The sequence below is a fragment of the Hippocampus bargibanti genome, linkage group LG09 (assembly GCF_051943395.1).
Source record: "Hippocampus bargibanti isolate YZ-2025 linkage group LG09, ASM5194339v1, whole genome shotgun sequence".
Lineage (NCBI taxonomy): Eukaryota > Metazoa > Chordata > Actinopteri > Syngnathiformes > Syngnathidae > Hippocampus > Hippocampus bargibanti.
In genome coordinates this window covers 2170916-2187779 of record NC_142742.1, presented here as the reverse complement: position 1 = coordinate 2187779, position 16864 = coordinate 2170916, and the positions used below count along the sequence as shown (strand labels likewise).

General features: G+C 43.6%; 2 protein-coding genes across 2 annotated transcripts in view; one reads left to right on the top strand and one right to left on the bottom strand.

The window, feature by feature from the left end:
• LOC148893257 (SLIT and NTRK-like protein 3) overlaps window positions 1-3903 on the bottom strand; it is a 32033-nt gene extending 28130 nt beyond the window's left edge. Inside the window, exon 1 of the mRNA XM_089003713.1 lies at window positions 3813-3903. The gene's annotated coding sequence lies outside the window, so the exon portion shown is untranslated. The remainder of the gene's footprint in view (window positions 1-3812) is intronic.
• The window catches only part of LOC148893256 (nardilysin-like), a 108222-nt gene that overhangs the window by 59504 nt on the left and 31854 nt on the right, over window positions 1-16864 (top strand). The window contains exons 6-7 of the mRNA XM_089003710.1: window positions 389-524; window positions 16389-16841. Coding sequence (XP_088859836.1) covers window positions 16666-16841 — 176 coding nt within the window. The 5' untranslated portion in view covers window positions 389-524; window positions 16389-16665. The remainder of the gene's footprint in view (window positions 1-388; window positions 525-16388; window positions 16842-16864) is intronic.

The following is a 16864-nucleotide window of genomic DNA, read 5'->3' as shown; positions in this document are numbered from 1 at the left end:
ACAAAACATTCCTTTTTGGTGAGCTATCTATTTGCTATATCTAGCTGACTAGCTGGTTACCGAACTAGCTATCTATTAGCTATATATCTATCTAGCGGTGTGGCTAGCAAGCTATGTAGCTGGCTAGCTGTATATACTTCTCGTTGGCTGGCTAGCTTTCTAGTCGGATGTTAGTCTTGATTTTCTTCAAAAGATTAGCCTACCAGTGGAGGGCCGTGGATTTCATCGCTAGGCCTTCAGTAGTCCTATGTCTGAATCACATTACATGTAAAATATGCACAAAAAAATCATTTGTCAACTTTTCTACGAAATACACTCAGGTGCGGCATAAAACGAAATATCTAATATTGATATTGCCTTTCTATATGTTTTGCTCCACCATATTTAGATTCACCACTGCTGGAAGACACACAAGTCAACGGACGCCGCCGACCACTTCGTCGGATAAGAGCTCTCACATTGAAGCGGTTGAAATATGATATTGATTACATCCTAACAGTCACTCTCGCTCCGTTTGCTACCAGGTACGTGATTGTACGTGTTTGTATTTGTGTTTCACCCAAAAAAAAAGGAAATAAATATCCACAAAAAAAAAAACAGGTTTTGATAGCCTGCCAAGCTTTCCCACACAGGTAGCGAAACGCTAGCGCTTTCATAATAAAGCGCTATAATGCAGCATAGCAATGCAACACAAATCCTATAAAAGCATGAATGCGCGCACACACACACACACACACACACACACACACACACACACACACACACACACACACACACACACACACACATAGAAGACAACTCCGGATGGGCTGCCGAGGCTTCACACACACACACACACACACACACACACACACACACACACACACACACACACACACACAAACACTGCATTATCTTTTTCAGCCACGCACCCCCTTCCCGACAGAGTTGGCGCACCCCTTCCCTGCCGCACGCATGGCGCCTCCCGCCAATCAAAGTTTCGTGTTTACACTTAGCACGGAGACACAAATAAAAGACGATATAAAATGATTTTTTTTTTTAATTTACCGTATTTTCTGCAATATAAGGCGCACCTAAAAGAAAATATGTTTTCAAAAGCTGACCGTGCCACTTGGACTGCGCTGCTTGGCTGGAGTTCTACCTAGCTGGCTATCCATTTGCTATCTATTAGCACACGTAGCTATGCAGATGGCTATTTATTAGCTATATGCTAATCTAGCTATTTAGCTAACTGTCTAGCTGGCTTTCCATTTGCTATCTCTCTAGCTAGCTAACTATATAGCCTGCTATTTATTAGCTATATGGCTATCCAGCTAGTTAGCTAACTGTCTAGCTGGCTATTTATTACCTCGCTGTTAGCTTGCTGGCTAGCTTTCTATCTATTTTAGTTACTTATGGGTTGAGTGAACGCTGGCCCTTGTGGCTGTCGCTTCTCATCCGCAGAAAACACAGTGTTGATGGCGAAATTAGAAGGAAAACTACATAAATAACGCGATGGTGAATCGTTGTGTGTCGAAGCCAATTGCGCTAATACGCATAAAGAAGGTGTAAGTTGACACAAATTCCCAGTGGACAAATCGGCCCATTTTCAACGGAGCTTGTGCGCCATCTTGTGCATTTTCTGGGCGCTACATTGGAGTCCAGACGGCTCGAATTGATATGGAAGGACTTCTTTAATCGATTGCAAACATGTATGCTTTCCTCTTCAGAACTCTCTGAATCATATTCATAACTGGACGAGTAACAAGAAAGCATCTTTTTCTGAATCTGAACTCTCTGAAGCCATTGTTTTGATTCTGGAACAAGGCAGTTTGTGAAGGAGTATCCTGGCGTGATGTCACGAACAAGGGGGCGGGACTTTCTGAATCTCCCCAGTTCCGAGCTCATTTTGAGGCCATTTTGAGACACTAAGTCATTTTTATTGGTGATTTGCATTTGACTAAAAATATCAGCCTGTGTGTTTTGGGTATTTCAGATGCTATAAAACGTTTTTCTGATGTCAGCAAACAAAAAAAAAATAGTGTCGGTTGTCCTTTAAAGGTGACATTTTCTCCAACGAATGCATTGGACAATGTAAATGTGTCATTTTAAAACCACCTCGAGGGGACGCTGGGAATTGTAAGTAGGATAGCAGCCTATTTTGTGGAGTCCCTGATGTTCCATGGCGGTTTGGACAAAATGGAATTCTGTCCAGCCTTGTTTTTTGAGTCCCTGTTGGTCCCGTTTAAAGGATAACTGACGTCTCCGGACAAGTTGTGTCCATAATTTGTAAAATGGCTTCAAATGACTTCTACTGAGCGTATTTTAATAAGATTCCACCGCAAATAGCTATATTCTTATGTTTTAAGACTCGTGCTGAATATTCAGGAAGTCTTGTTTTTGAGTTGGTGATGAGTCCGTACGTGACGTCACTAAAGGAACGCCCCCTGACCGAAAAAAAAGACACATTGTAGCAGTCCTTCCATCACGCCAATGTATTTTGCTGTACTTGTTTGGTCCGAAAACCTTGTGTTGCACCAAAAAGAGACAGAAGAGGGCGACCAAGCTCCATGGAAGGAATTTATCAGCCTGTGGAAACGGGCTGATTAATTTCTCACAGGAGTTTGGACGCCATTTTCTGCCTCTTTTTTTGTGTGAGAGATTTCCCCCCGATGTTGCCTCAAAATGGCACGGAATAAATTCTTTTAATCGATTGCAAACATGTATGCTTTCCTCTTCAGAACTATTTGACTTATATTCATAACTGGATGTGTAACAAGAAAGCATATTCTCTGAATCTGAAGCCATTGTTTTGATTCTCCAGCAATGCAAGACGTCTTGGCGTGACGTGACGAACTGGGGGCGGGACTTTCTGAAAATGCCCAATTCGCAGCTGAATTTTTTGTAGATTTTGGACACTAAGTCATTTTTATTGGTGTTTTGCATTTGACTAAAAATATCATACTGCGTGTTTTGAGTATTTTAGATGCTATAAAACGTTTTTCTGATGTCAGTTAGGAAACAAAAAAGTGACGTCGGTTGTCCTTTAAGTGTTATTTCGTTACAATTGCACTGCCCACCGTCCTCGCCGTGCACTTTGGGAATCCCTGCCACGAGGCTAACTTTCTCTTTGAGATGAATCGGATGCTTTCAAGAGCCTCTTTTCCGACTCCCTGTCAATCTTTTGACCCAAGTGGCACCCCCCCCGCCCCCACCCGCTTCACCACTGACATTTTTTTTTTTTTTTTTTTTTTTTTTTTTTTTTTTTTTTTCAATATCCCCCGAAGATTGACGCGGGCCAGCTCGTGCAATGACGGCCACTTCGCTTATCCCGCTGCCATATTATTCCTGTCACATAACTGCGATGTCTACCACCCCCCTCCCCCCACCTCTTGTCCGTCAGAGCCGGGCGGTCGGCTTGTGCATACTCCCAAACGTGCAACTGCACTATCAGGCATCAACAAGCGCACCCCCCCCCCCCCCCCCCCCTCCCTCCCTCCCCCTAATCAATGGCATTGAGAGGGGGAGAGAAAAGACGGAATGAGGTTGATATCTCTCTCTGTTTTATCATCCCCCGCATTCCAATAAGAAAACCAAAGAAAAATCAATTAGCTAACATACAGCAACGCTAACGGCAATTAAACGGGCAAGTCATTAGGAGAGCTCATTAGCACACGGCGGACGATGGAAATCCTTCAATGTCCGAACCCCTGCACACACACACCCCCCCCCCCCCCCCCACCACCACGCCACGTTGTCACACATAAAAAGCATTCACGGAAGCTTCGATAAATCAATAATTTTTTTAAAAAATGGAAGCGCAAAATACTCACTCAGTCCTCCGCCAAAGAATCAGGAAACGGCCGGGAGAAGACTTTTACTCGCTGACTGTCGACATGTCGTTCACGTTTAGCCGCACTCTCCTGCATGCCTCCTCTCTCTCTCTCTCTCTCTCGCTCTCGCTCGCTCTCTCCCCCCTCCTATGGAGGCGGATGAGGGAGGCAGGGAGGATGATGATGATGAGGAGGAGGTGGAAGAGGTGGATCGGGGCAGGGGGGTGCGGGTGGGCAACGTGAGAAGACTGCAATGAGGAAGATGATAAGAGAAGGGAGGGAGGGAGGCAGGTTTGCGAGGGAGAAAGCGTTCGGATGGCGAGGGTTCGGAGGGGAGCGTCGGACTGCGCTTGAACGGAAACGTCATCCGATGACGAAATAAGAGAGAGGAGAGCTAGCTAAAAGAATCAAGAAAAAATGTAAACAGTTTGTGAAGTTGGTATTACCTTGTCATCGGAATGGATAGCTAGCTAGCTAACTAGTTAGCTAGATAATAATAATAATAATAATAATAATACATTTTATTTCAAGCACCTTTCAACGCACCTAGCTCGTCGCTATCTCACTAGCTCGTCGCTATCTCACTAGCTCGTCGCTATCTCACTAGCTCGCCGCTTACTAGTTCACTAGCTTGTCGCTAGTGAGCTCACGAGCTCTTTTCACTAGCTAGCTCACTAGTTTGCCACTTGCTAGCTCACTAGCTTGTTGCGAGTTAGCTCACGAGCTCTTCGCTAGCTCATCACTAGCTCGGCACTAGTTAGCTTAGCAACTCCAAAAAAACTTGACTTTCTATGATTGATTGATTGATTGATTGATTGATAGCTGGAGAGCTAGACTAGCTACCTCACTAGCTCGTCAATAGTTAGCTTAGCATCCCACCCAAAACTTGAGTTACTATGATAGATAGACAGATAGATACCAAGAGAGCTGGAGAGCTAGACTAGCGAGCTAGATCACTCGCTGGTCGCTAGCTAGCTCAATAGGTCGTCGCTAACTAGCTCACTAGCTCGCCGCTAGCTAGCGCACTAACTCGCCGCTATCTCTCGAGCTCCTCGCGACCTTACTCGCTCGCCGCTTGCTAGCTCACTAACTCGTTGCTAGTTCGCTCACGAGCTCTTCGCTAGCTAGCTCACTAGCTCATCACTAGTTAGCTTAGCATTCCCCCAAAAAATACTAGTTTCTATAATACATACATAGACGTAGATACATATATTAGCGAGCTAGACCAGTGAGCTAGCTCATTCGCTCTTCGCGAGCTATCTCACTAGCTCTTAGCTGGCTAGCTCACTAGCTTGTCACTAGTTAGCTTAGCATTCTACCCAAAAACTGATTTTCTAAGAAAGATAGATAAATAGATCGAACCAAACCAGAATGATTACAATTGAATAATAATCATTTTTTGTTTAGTACATTTTCAATACCCTTTGATGCCATATGAAATTCTTTGAAATTTTTTATTCATTTCAATTTAACTCATTCATTGCCATTCCCGAATTAATTCAGGAATAGAAAATATGACGTCGAGCGCCATTCCCGAATTTATTTGGCTTTTGTTTTGTTTATTATGCTTGGGTGCCGATAAAACGCTAGCCGTGGCCTCTGGAAATATTTTTTCATTTCCACAAGTGGGCATCATTTCAATTTTTTTCCATGTTAGCGCTTTGTTCCAGCTTCAGCTGTTGTTAAAGCACTATATAAACCAATATGTATTGTATTTTGGACATCCACCCCAATTTCAAGCTCATATAACTCCAGACCCATATCACTTAGGAATTAACTTTTTTTTTTTTTTTCCTGATGAACGATGTGCGTCCAAAGTTTCTAACGCTGTATTGAATATTTATGTAGTCCTAAAACTCAATATTCTGTGGGTCTTGGAATTCAAATGACAATGACAAAAACCCTGGCACTGTAGTGGACGCATTTTTGCACGTCGTCTGGCAGCGAATGAGTTAATAATCGGTCCAAAAATTTGCTCTGAAAATCTTATGTGGTGACAGCCCAACTGAAACTCCTGCCCAAGTTTGCAGTTGGATCTTCAACTTTTTGACAAACTAAATTTACCCCCCCCCCCCCAAACCCCATGACTGTTTATGGTTTAGCAAAAAAAATAAAATAAAAAAATCATCATCTCATTTTTGCTTCAGCATCTCAGCCCCGTGCCTTTCATGCGGCGACCGTGCGTGTTGCCATGGCAACTCACCATCTGGCTTTCCGCCGTGCACACCGGCAGACATGCGTCAGGCGATTTTTTTTATTTTTTTTTTTAACGAAGTGACTTTTATGAGACGAAATCACATGGAGGCCTCAGAAGTTCATGGGGTGCTAAACACCTGTCACGGCGAGAAGAAGAGGAGGAGGAAGTGAGAGCAACAGATGCCACCGCAGGCAAATTAGCTCCCCGCGCGTCGACGCTTTCGCTAGGCTTCCTTCACGGACACTTTGATTCTAATAATAATAATAATAATAATACACTTCATTTTTAAGCGCCTTTCAAAACCCTCAAGGTCACTTTACAGTCAGAGGATACGTTTTTTCTGTAGGTGAGCAGCGGCAACCACACGCGCCGGCATTCACTCAACCCGGAAGTAACAAGAATAGATAGAAAGCTGGCTAGCCAGCTAGTAGATAGCCAACAGATAGCTAGCCACCTAGATAGCTATACAGCTAATAGATAGCCAGCTATATGCAAAAGTGCTTTTATTGTAGTGATACCTCAGCTTACAAACTTAATTTGTTCCCAGAAAGAGTGTGTAAGACGAAAAGTTCATCTGCCAAATATTTATTTCCCATAAGAAACCATTAAAATGGGAATAATCCGTTCCCAGGTCCCCATAAAACACAATTTTCTACTAAATAAGCCTTAAAACTATACAAAATCTAATAATAATGATAATACATTTCATTTATAAGCGCCTTTCAAAACCCTCAAGGTCACTTTTCAGTCACAGGATAAGTTTTTCTGCGGGTGAGCAGCGGCAGCCATACGCGCCGGCGTTCACTCAACCCGGAAGTAACTCAAATAGATAGAAAGCTGGGGAGCAACACGGTTCTCAGACCAAACATGTACAGCAAAATGCATTGACGTGATGGAAGGACTGCTACAATGTGTCCTTTTTACGGTCAGGGGGCGGTCCTTTCATGACGTCACGTACGGACTCGTCACCAACTCAAAAACAAGACTTCCGGAATATTCAGAGCGAGTCTGAAAAGGTAAAATCTAGCTATATGCGGTGGAATCTTTGTAAAATGCGCTCAGTAGAAGTCATATGAAGCCATTTTACAAATTATGGACACAACTTGTCCGTCGGTTGTCCTTTAAAGCCCACAAACTGACCAAAAAGTTTGTTTTCTTCAAAAATTGCAACCTATACGTTTTTATAATTGCGTTCAACCCCGTGGTGATCTATTTAGCTTAAATTGCTTAGCCCACTTAGAAACTACGTTACTAATCTTGCATTGTTGACACTTTGGGACCATATACTTGGTCCTTTTGAGGAAGCCCCCCCCCCCCCCCCTGAAAAAAAAATGCCCAAGTAGCGATTATTTATGGCCCACTTTTCCCAGGTAATGGCCACCAAATGCTTTACAAGAGCAGGCCCGGAATGCAAAGTAGCTGGAGACATAAGCATAAAAGAAGGGTGACAACAAACGCATAAAAACGAGCAGACGGGGGAAAGCGGGACATAATTACCAATGGGGTGGCTCGTGACAAAAATGCACGGCATTCTGGGATGCTGGTAAACGCTTAACATCTTCAGGTCATTTTGGATTTATTTATTTTTGATTGGCAACCGACAACGGTGCGGCATGGTTGCAAATCAACTGTTTACCTCAGAGTCCAATTATTAGCACCATTAACTTTGCCACCTGAAGGGACTTTCTGGGTCCTTTCTGTACGCTTTTTAGTTTGTTTTTGCGCTTTTGTAGCTTAGGAACAAACCTTAGAGTCAATAATTAGCCCTTTCGGGGGAATGCGAGTTTCACCTTGTACGTTGAAGGACTCGTTCGTCCATGTTGTGAGACGTATGAAATGCTGAGCTTCCCGTCACATGATGATACGAATGTCGTCGTTTTATCGTCATAAGATCGTACAATTGGCTCCATTTGAGTTGCAGCACGATATATACGAAATTCAATATCATGCAAGTCAGAAAATGTGTATCCAAATGTGTAAAACTGCGCACCGATTCACTCCGATACGATTAACTCACACAATTGTCCACTGCAGTGCCAGGGTTTTTGTCATTTTCACTCAATTTCCAGGTTCCACCGAATATTGAGTTTTAGGACTACGTACACATTCAACCTTAGAAACCTTAGAAACCTTAGACCTTCCTCTTTCATCAGAAAAAAGAGTTATTAATAATAATAATCATCATCATCATCATAATAATGATAATCATAATAATAATCAGACTAATAATACTACTAGTACTACTACTCCTAATAATAATAATAATAATAATAATAATAATCATCATCATCATCATCATAATAATGATAATCATAATAATAATCATAATAATAATCAGACTAATAATACTACTACTACTACTACTCCTAATAATAATAATAATCATCATCATCATAATAATGATAATCATAATAATAATCATAATGATAATCATAATAATAATCAGACTAATAATAATACTACTACTACTACTCCTAATAATAATAATAATAATAATCATCATCATCATCATCATCATAATAAAGCCAAAGAATGAAGTTCACCTTGCTCGAATGAGCTCAGATATAATATATAATAAGATATAATATATAATACTACTACTACTACTAATAATAATAATCATGATAATCATAATAATAATTGTGAGGCTAAAGCATTACAAAAAATGGATGGACAGATAATTGAATTGATTAAAGATTTGGGTGTGACAGTCATGAATCTACCCAAGTTTCATCTCGTCAGCTTCCGAGGATTGGTGACCTTTGACCTCAACCACATGACGTAAATAAACTGGGCTATTTGGTGCGATCTTGCGACATCTTTAGCAGTTTTAATAATAATAATAATAATAATACATTTCATTTCTAAGCGCCTTTCAAAACTCTCAAGGTCACTTTACAGTCACAGGATCAGTTTTTCTGTGGGTGGGCAGCGGCAGCCACACGCGTCAGCGTTCACTCACCCTGGAAGTTACTCAAATAGTTAGAAAGCTAGCTAGCTAATAGATAGCTAATAGATAAACAGATAGATAGCTCACAGAGGAGTAATTTACATTTCCTAGCAGCAAAGTGATGGAAGTAAGTGGAAAGGAAAGGAAGAAGTAGACAAACAAAATATAGGAGCTGCTGTAAAGGCAGCCAGTCTCGCGGCGCCATCTTGACATCAAACTACAACAAAAAAAAAAACCTAAATAACAAAGACACGGACAGTTATTCAATTTTAAGCACTTTCTGCATGACGCAGTTCTAGATGAAAGAGGAAAGGCTCAAAACATCCTTTTCACCAGTGGATCAGGGGACGTCATGGTGAAATGTGCACGATTGCTACAAGCTAAACGTCGAAAGCAAACACGTAGCATGTAGCATCCATTGACGAAAGGGGATTGTGTCACATCTCCCGTCCCGCGTAAATCCGCTTCAATTCCAAGCCGCGACAATTCCACATACGCCGCCTACAAACAAAAGTTAATTGTGGCTGAGGTTGAGCGCAATAACAAGCCAAAGTGATTTTTCTCCGTCGATGCGTGCCACATTTTTGAAACTGGCGTGACAAACGACATTCGCATTAGTCGCTAATAAGAACGACATTTGAAGCCTTTGAAAATGATACCCTGGCCGTGGCGTGGCGGCCAATTATGACAACGCGTTGATGCGTGTCATCTCCACCCCACCAACCCCGCCCCTTAAAGCCCCGCCCGACCAGACCTCTTTTTTTGCATATCGGCGAGCCTCAGGAAAAGATTTAATAACGACATGTCTTCCACATTACTGCGCTCAAAGTTTAATTTGCAGTTCCATTTCACATCGATTTGAGAGCGCGTGCGTGAAGGTGAATCACCTTGAAGAAGAAAACGGTCTGGGCACATCTGCTGACATTTCTCTCGCTCTCTCGCTCTCTCGCTCTCTCTCTCTCGCTCTCTCTCTCGTCTCTCTCTCTCTCTCTCTCTCTCTCTCTCTCTCTCTCTCTCTCTCTCTCTCTCTCTCTCTCTCTCTCTCTCTCTCTCTCTCTCTCTCTCTCTCTCTCTCTCTCTCTCTCTCTCTCTCTCTCTCTCTCTCTCTCTCTCTCTCTCTCTCTCTCTCTCTCTCTCTTCTCTCTCTCTCTCTCTCTCTCTCTCTCTCTCTCTCTCTCTCTCTCTCTCTCTCTCTCTCTCTCTCTCTCTCTCTCTCTCTCTCTCTCTCTCTCTCTCTCTCTTCTCTCTCTCTCTCTCTCTCTCTCTCTCTCTTTCTCTCTCTCTCTCTCTCTCTCTCTCTCTTTCTATCTCTTCTCCATCTCTCTCTCGTCTTCTTTCTCTCTCTCTCTCTTTCTCTCTCTCTCTCTTTTCCTCTCTCTCTCTCTCTCTCTCTCTCTCTCTCTCTCTCTCTCTTCTCTCTCTCTCTCTCTCTCTCTCTCTCTCTTTCTCTCTCTCTCTCTCTCTCTCTCTCTCTCTCTCTCTCTCTCTCTCTCTCTCTCTCTCTCTCTCTCTCTCTCTCTCTCTCTCTCTCTCTCTCTCTCTCTCCTCTTTCTCTCTCTCTCTCACTCTCTCTCTCTCTTTCGCTCTCTCTCAGTCTTTCTCTGTCTCTTTCTCTCTCTTTCTATCTCTTCTCCATCTCTCTCTCTCTCTCTCTCTCTCTCTCTCTCTCTCTCTCTCTCGATCGCCCCCATAGCGGTGCGAGGGAACGCTGTCCTCGGAGATTCCAATCAGACGGCACAACGCAGACACTTCCAGTAATGTCAGGAAGCTGTAGACGATGCTTATAGATTTTAGGGGCTCTCAGGTACATTAGGCCATATCGCCCCCCCCCCCCCCCCCCAACAAGGCGCACTTAATGCCCTGGCCTGACATGGTGGGAAAGAGGGGGGGGTGGAGGGAGGCATGCGCAGATACCAACAACAACAGCAAAATACAGTGACATGTCACTTTTTTGTTTTTTAACTGACATCAGAAAAACGTTTTACAGCATCTAAAATACCGAAAACACACAGTATGATATTTTTAGTCAAATGCAAAACACCAATAAAAATGACTTAAAGTGTCCAAAATCTGCAAAAAAATGAGCTGCGAATTGGGCGTTTTCAGAAAGTCCCGCCCCCAGTTCGTGACGTCACGCCAAGACGTCTTGCATTGCTGCAGAATCAAAAAAAATGGCTTCAGATTCGGAGAATATGCTTTCTTGTTACACATCCAGTTATGAATATGATTCAAATAGTTCTGAAGAGGAAAGCATACATGTTTGCAATTGATTAAAGAATGTATTTGTGCCATTTTGACGCAACATTGGGGGGAAGTCTCTCACCCAAAAAAAGAGGCACAAAATGGCGACCTCCAGTGGCCACCTCCGCTTCCACAGGCTGATAAATTCCTTATATGGAGCTTGGACGCCCTCTTCTGGCGGCTTTTGGGTGCAACACGAGGTCCCCAGAACAAACAAGTACAGCAAAATACATTGACGTGATGGAAGGACCGCTACAATGCGTCTTTTTTTACGGTCAGGGGCGGTCCTTTAGTGACATCACGTACGGACTCGTCACCAACTCAAAAACAAGACTTCCGGAATATTCAGCGCGAGTCATAAAACGTAAAATATAGCTATATGCTGTCGAATCTTATTAAAATACGCTCAGGAGAAGTCATTTGAAGCCATTTTACAAATTATGGACACAACTTGTCCGGAGACGTCGGTTGTCCTTTAAAGAGACAGGCAGACAGAGAGAGTGAGAGAAAACACACACACACACACGAAAGGGAGATGGCCACTTCCTTAAATTAGGATGATCATTCTCAAAATGTGGACTTGCATCAAAAGACTTAACTGTCGTTAAATATTTAAACGTAGAACAGAGGACTCCGTTATCGGAGGTGGGTGGAGGTCCTGGGGGAGGGGGGGGGGGTCAGGTACTGGTGCTCATAACATGTACGCAGAGACTCACCTCTGATTCACACACACTCGCCGCTGGCAAGGACAAACCACACGGGACGCACACATGTTGAAGTACGGTGATTCACATGCTGGCGTATAAGCCATACACACACACACATGCATTCCCGTTTCAATGGTTTTGTGAGGTCCGGATAACTCCAGATAAGGAGTGAGGACCACCGTTGCTGATAAGTTTAGAGAAGAACTAGTGTTACATTTGAACAGTAAATGTCACCCCACTAAATGTCAACTTCTTTAAAAACAAAGAAATAGACAATGGACTTAAAACTGAAATAACAACAGCAGTGAGGTTTCTGAATGGGTACATTCAAAGTCCTCACCCCTGTAGTGAATTGGGTTAAAATATCGTTTGACTTTTTTGGTATGAACTTTTTCCTCTCGTTAACCACACACACACACACACACACACACACACACACACACACACACACACACACACACACACACACACACACACACACACACAGTGAGTAAAAAGTGTGTGTATTCAAGTGAAATGAAAATACACACCCAAAAAAATCATTTTGGGTGAATTTGTGAGGACCTTTCTGAAATTTTAACTTTAGAATGAAAAACTTGTGAAGACCGGCCAAAAGGTCCTCACTTGTCAAAAATGTCCTCACGATGTATATGGTTTAAAATGTTAATGGTCCTCACAAGACTAGTCTTACAAAGACACACAGCGGCCGCCGTAACTCCCGCGCATGACACGGGCGCCAGGCTATTAATCACCTTCCCGTATTAATTACATTTCAAATTGGTTGCCATGGAAACCCACTTTCGGAATGTTCACGAACGATGACGATGGCGGACGCCCAGTGACTCAAAGACCATTGGGGTGGGAGTGGGGGGGGGGTGCATTCACGACGCCTTACGAGGATTCAGATGGTTCCATTTTTACCCCCCCCCCCCACACACACACACAACCCCCTTTAAACCGTTGAATTGCCCCGAAATGAACTTGAATTTTGGTCACGGAGAAACCCGCAGAAGCGGAAAATGAGGGTGTGATGATGGCTAAGAGAGCATCAATGCGGATAAGAAAAATAAGATTGAGCGGAAAAGATGGTGACGTTTGAGGCCTTAAAAAGCAGCTCGAAGGTGCACTTTGTTGATTTTTAACATATTTTCAAGCGGAAACAAAATGATGTCCAAAAAAGAATTTGCGGAGAAAAAAATAATCAACTCATTCTTGCTAGAGGTGCTGATAAAGCGCTAGTCAGACCTCCGGCAATGTTTTTCCCTTCCACGAGGTGGCAGCATTTGCCTTTTTTTTCCATGTTAGCGCTTTGTTACAGCTTAAGCTGTTGCTAAAGCGTTATATAAACCACTATGTATGTAGTGTATTGTATTTTGTCCAGCAGCCCCCATTTCAAACTCAGATAACTCCAGACCCATATAACTTAGGAATTAACTATTTTTTCTGATGAAAGAAGAAAGTAACATTTTTACGCTGCATTGAATGTTTATGTAGTCCTAAAACTCAATATTCTGTGGGTCCTGCAATTTGAGCGAAAGTGACAAAAACCCTGGCACTGGAGTGGACACATTTTTGCACATCGTCTGGCAGTAAATGAGTTTTAAAAAAAGTCTATATTTGAGCCTTACATTATCATAGCAACATGTACATTTTGACAGGGTTTTTGTCATTTTCAAATTGCAGGACCCATTGAGTTTAGGACTACAGAAACATTCAATACAGCAAAAAAAGAGTTAATTCCTAAGTTATATAGGTCTGGAGTTATCTGAGCTTGAAATGGAGGCGGATATACAAAATAAAATGCAATACATATTGCTTTAACAACAGCTGAAACTGTAACAAAGCGCTAACATGGACAAAAAGAAAATGCTGCCCCCTCGTGGAAGTGGAAAAACATTGCCAGAGGTCTGACCGGCGCTTTATCGGCAACCCTCGCCAGAAAAAACAAAACCTGAATAAATTCGGGAATGGCAGCGATTGAGGGAATGATAAGCCGACCAAATCCGCTATCGGATTCCGGGAACCATATTTTTAGCATTTAGCCTCCAAGCGCATTTCAATGTCAATTCAAACGGACAACCCATCAAAATTTGATCAATTTGGTCTTCCGAAAGGAAATAAATACCCTTATTTAAACCTCAAAATGCCTGCTGGCAAGTCACGGAAGTCGTGAACAAACCGCTAGTCGTCGAAATGCTTATTCAGGGGTTATTTTTTGCCAAGCCGAGCGGATGCTCGCGCGCTATTATATTGGAAGCTCAGGTGAAAGGCGGAATTAACAATGCGTGTGTGTGTGTGTGTGTTTGCATGTGTGAATGTGTGTGTGTGTGTGTGTGGTTCGCCAGTTGTCATGGTTGCCGCGTTTATCACCTCGTTCCGCCGACATTCAGGCCCGGGGGCATGTGTGATTGGATTCAGACAGACAGCCAGAGAGACAGACTTCAGGCGAGGGAGTGTGAGCGAGAGAGCGAGAGAGAGGGAGGACATATTAGCACGGAGGACGGCTTAAATGCCAACGCGCTACGCTGGGGGAGGACGAGGGGGGGAGGTAGAAGGCCGCTGGACAAATGTCAACGCCGGGCCTCTTCATGATCATGTAGCAATGGGGCAAGAGGGCCTCCAAAGTTGATTTTTGCCATCCCATAATAGGGAGTTTGAATGTCTCACCTTGTGGGGATATAAGGGGGGGGTCCATTTGGGAGGCTTCGTTAACGGAAAACTTTTCCCACTCTCAAAGTTAGCTTTAGTGTCAATTATGCTAATATGCTAACATACGTTTCAAGTTCAAAAAGTGCGCCCAGGAGCTAACCGTGACGATTTATGGGCAAATATCTGACTTACAACCGATTTCCGTTCCGACCAAACGGTTGTAAGTCAAAATGGTTGTAAGTTGAAATACATTCAAAACGTTGAATAGAGACTTGGAGGCTAAATGACTTGCAACCCCCTCTGGTGCCATCACACTGGCCTAAAAATATCCGAATAACAGAGCCAATGGACTCTGATTGGCTGAAAAGTATCATGGAATCACTTGTAACGCTTAGTGGCGGACCGTCAAGGCCTGCAAAGCCTTCTCTGCTGGCCTAAAAATATCGGAATCACTGGCCTAAAAATATCTGAATAACAGAGCCAATGGACTCAATTTGGAGAAGTATTATGGAATCACTTGTAGCGCTTAGTGGCAGACCGTCAAGGCCTGCAAAGCCTTCTCTGCTGGCCTAAAAAAAATGTAAACATATATATTTTTTTGCTTTGTCATTGAGTCATGTATCCGAATGTATCCGAATAACAGAGTCAATGGACTCTGATTATCTGAGAAGTATCATGAAATCACTTGTAGCGCTTCGTGGCAGACCGTCAAGGCCTGCAAAGCCTTCTCTGCTGGCTGAAAAAAATATCAAATAACAGAACCAATGGACTCAATTTGGCTGAGAAGTATTATGGAATCACATGTAGCGCTTAGTGGCAGACCGTCAAGGCCTGCAAAGCCTTCTCTGCTGGCTGAAAAAAAATATCTAAATAACAGAGCCAATGGACTCAATTTGGCTGAGAAGTATTATGGAATCACATGTAGCGCTTAGTGGCGGACCGTCAAGGCCTGCAAAGCCTTCTCTGCTGGCCTAAAAATATCGGAATCTCAGAGCCAATGGACTCAATTTGGCTGAGAGGTATTATGGAATCACTTGTAGCGCTTAGTGGCGGACCGTCAAGGCCTGCAAAGCCTTCTCTGCTGGCCTAAAAATATCGGAATCTCAGAGCCAATGGACTCAATTTGGCTGAGAGGTATTATGGAATCACTTGTAGCGCTTAGTGGCGGACCGTCAAGGCCTGCAAAGCCTTCTCTGCTGGCCTAAAAAAATGTAAACATATATATTTTTTTGCTTTGTCATTGAGTCATGTATCCGAATGTATCCGAATAACAGAGTCAATGGACTCTGATTATCTGAGAAGTATCATGAAATCACTTGTAGCGCTTCGTGGCAGACCGTCAAGGCCTGCAAAGCCTTCTCTGCTGGCTGAAAAAAATATCTAAATAACAGAGCCAATGGACTCAATTTGGCTGAGAAGTATTATGGAATCACATGTAGCGCTTAGTGGCGGACCGTCAAGGCCTGCAAAGCCTTCTCTGCTGGCCTAAAAATATCACAATCTCAGAGCCAATGGACTCAATTTGGCTGAGAAGTATTATGGAATCACTTGTAACACTTAGTGGCAGACCGTCAAGGCCTGCAAAGCCTTCTCTGCTGGCCTAAAAAAATGTAAACATATTTTTTTTTTTGCTTTGTCATTGAGTCATGTAACATGTCGGCGTTCGGGGTCGACTCCATTGATGTTTTTTCCGGAAGACCTCGCGTGTTGTGTTTGGGTGCGACTTGAAAATTAGAGCGTCGCCGGGTGACTTTTTTTTTTTAGCTGACATCTAGCTGAATAGGCGAAAGCGCCAGAGAGCATGTGTGAATAGATGCATTGTGGGGCCCCAGTGTGTGTGTGTGTGTGTGTGTGTGTGTGTGTGTGTGTGTGTGTGTGTGTGTGTGTGTGTGTGTGTGTGTGTGTGTGGCCCCGCCATGCTTTTCAGTGTCGTTTATGCCTCATGCACTCGCCATCATCGCTGCCTGCTGGCTGACACGCCGCCTGGACACGGGCAGTCGGACATAACCGGCGACAGGGAGCTGCCCGCTTGTCTCCACTCGCCGCTCGCTTTCGTGTCCCCGCGGCGCCGCCGACCATCAAACAAACAACAACAAAAAAGTCCTCGCCATGCCCCCGACTGGCAAATCCCGAAACGCACCGCCGCTGTCGGACCCTCCGCGGACCCAAATGGGGGCCTCGTCCGGGGATCCAGAAGAACTCCGAGATGACGAACGAGACAGTGGACAGGACAACCAAGGAGACGAGGACATCATGAAATCTCCAAGTGATCCCAAACAGTACAGGTAGGACACATTCATGAAGATGA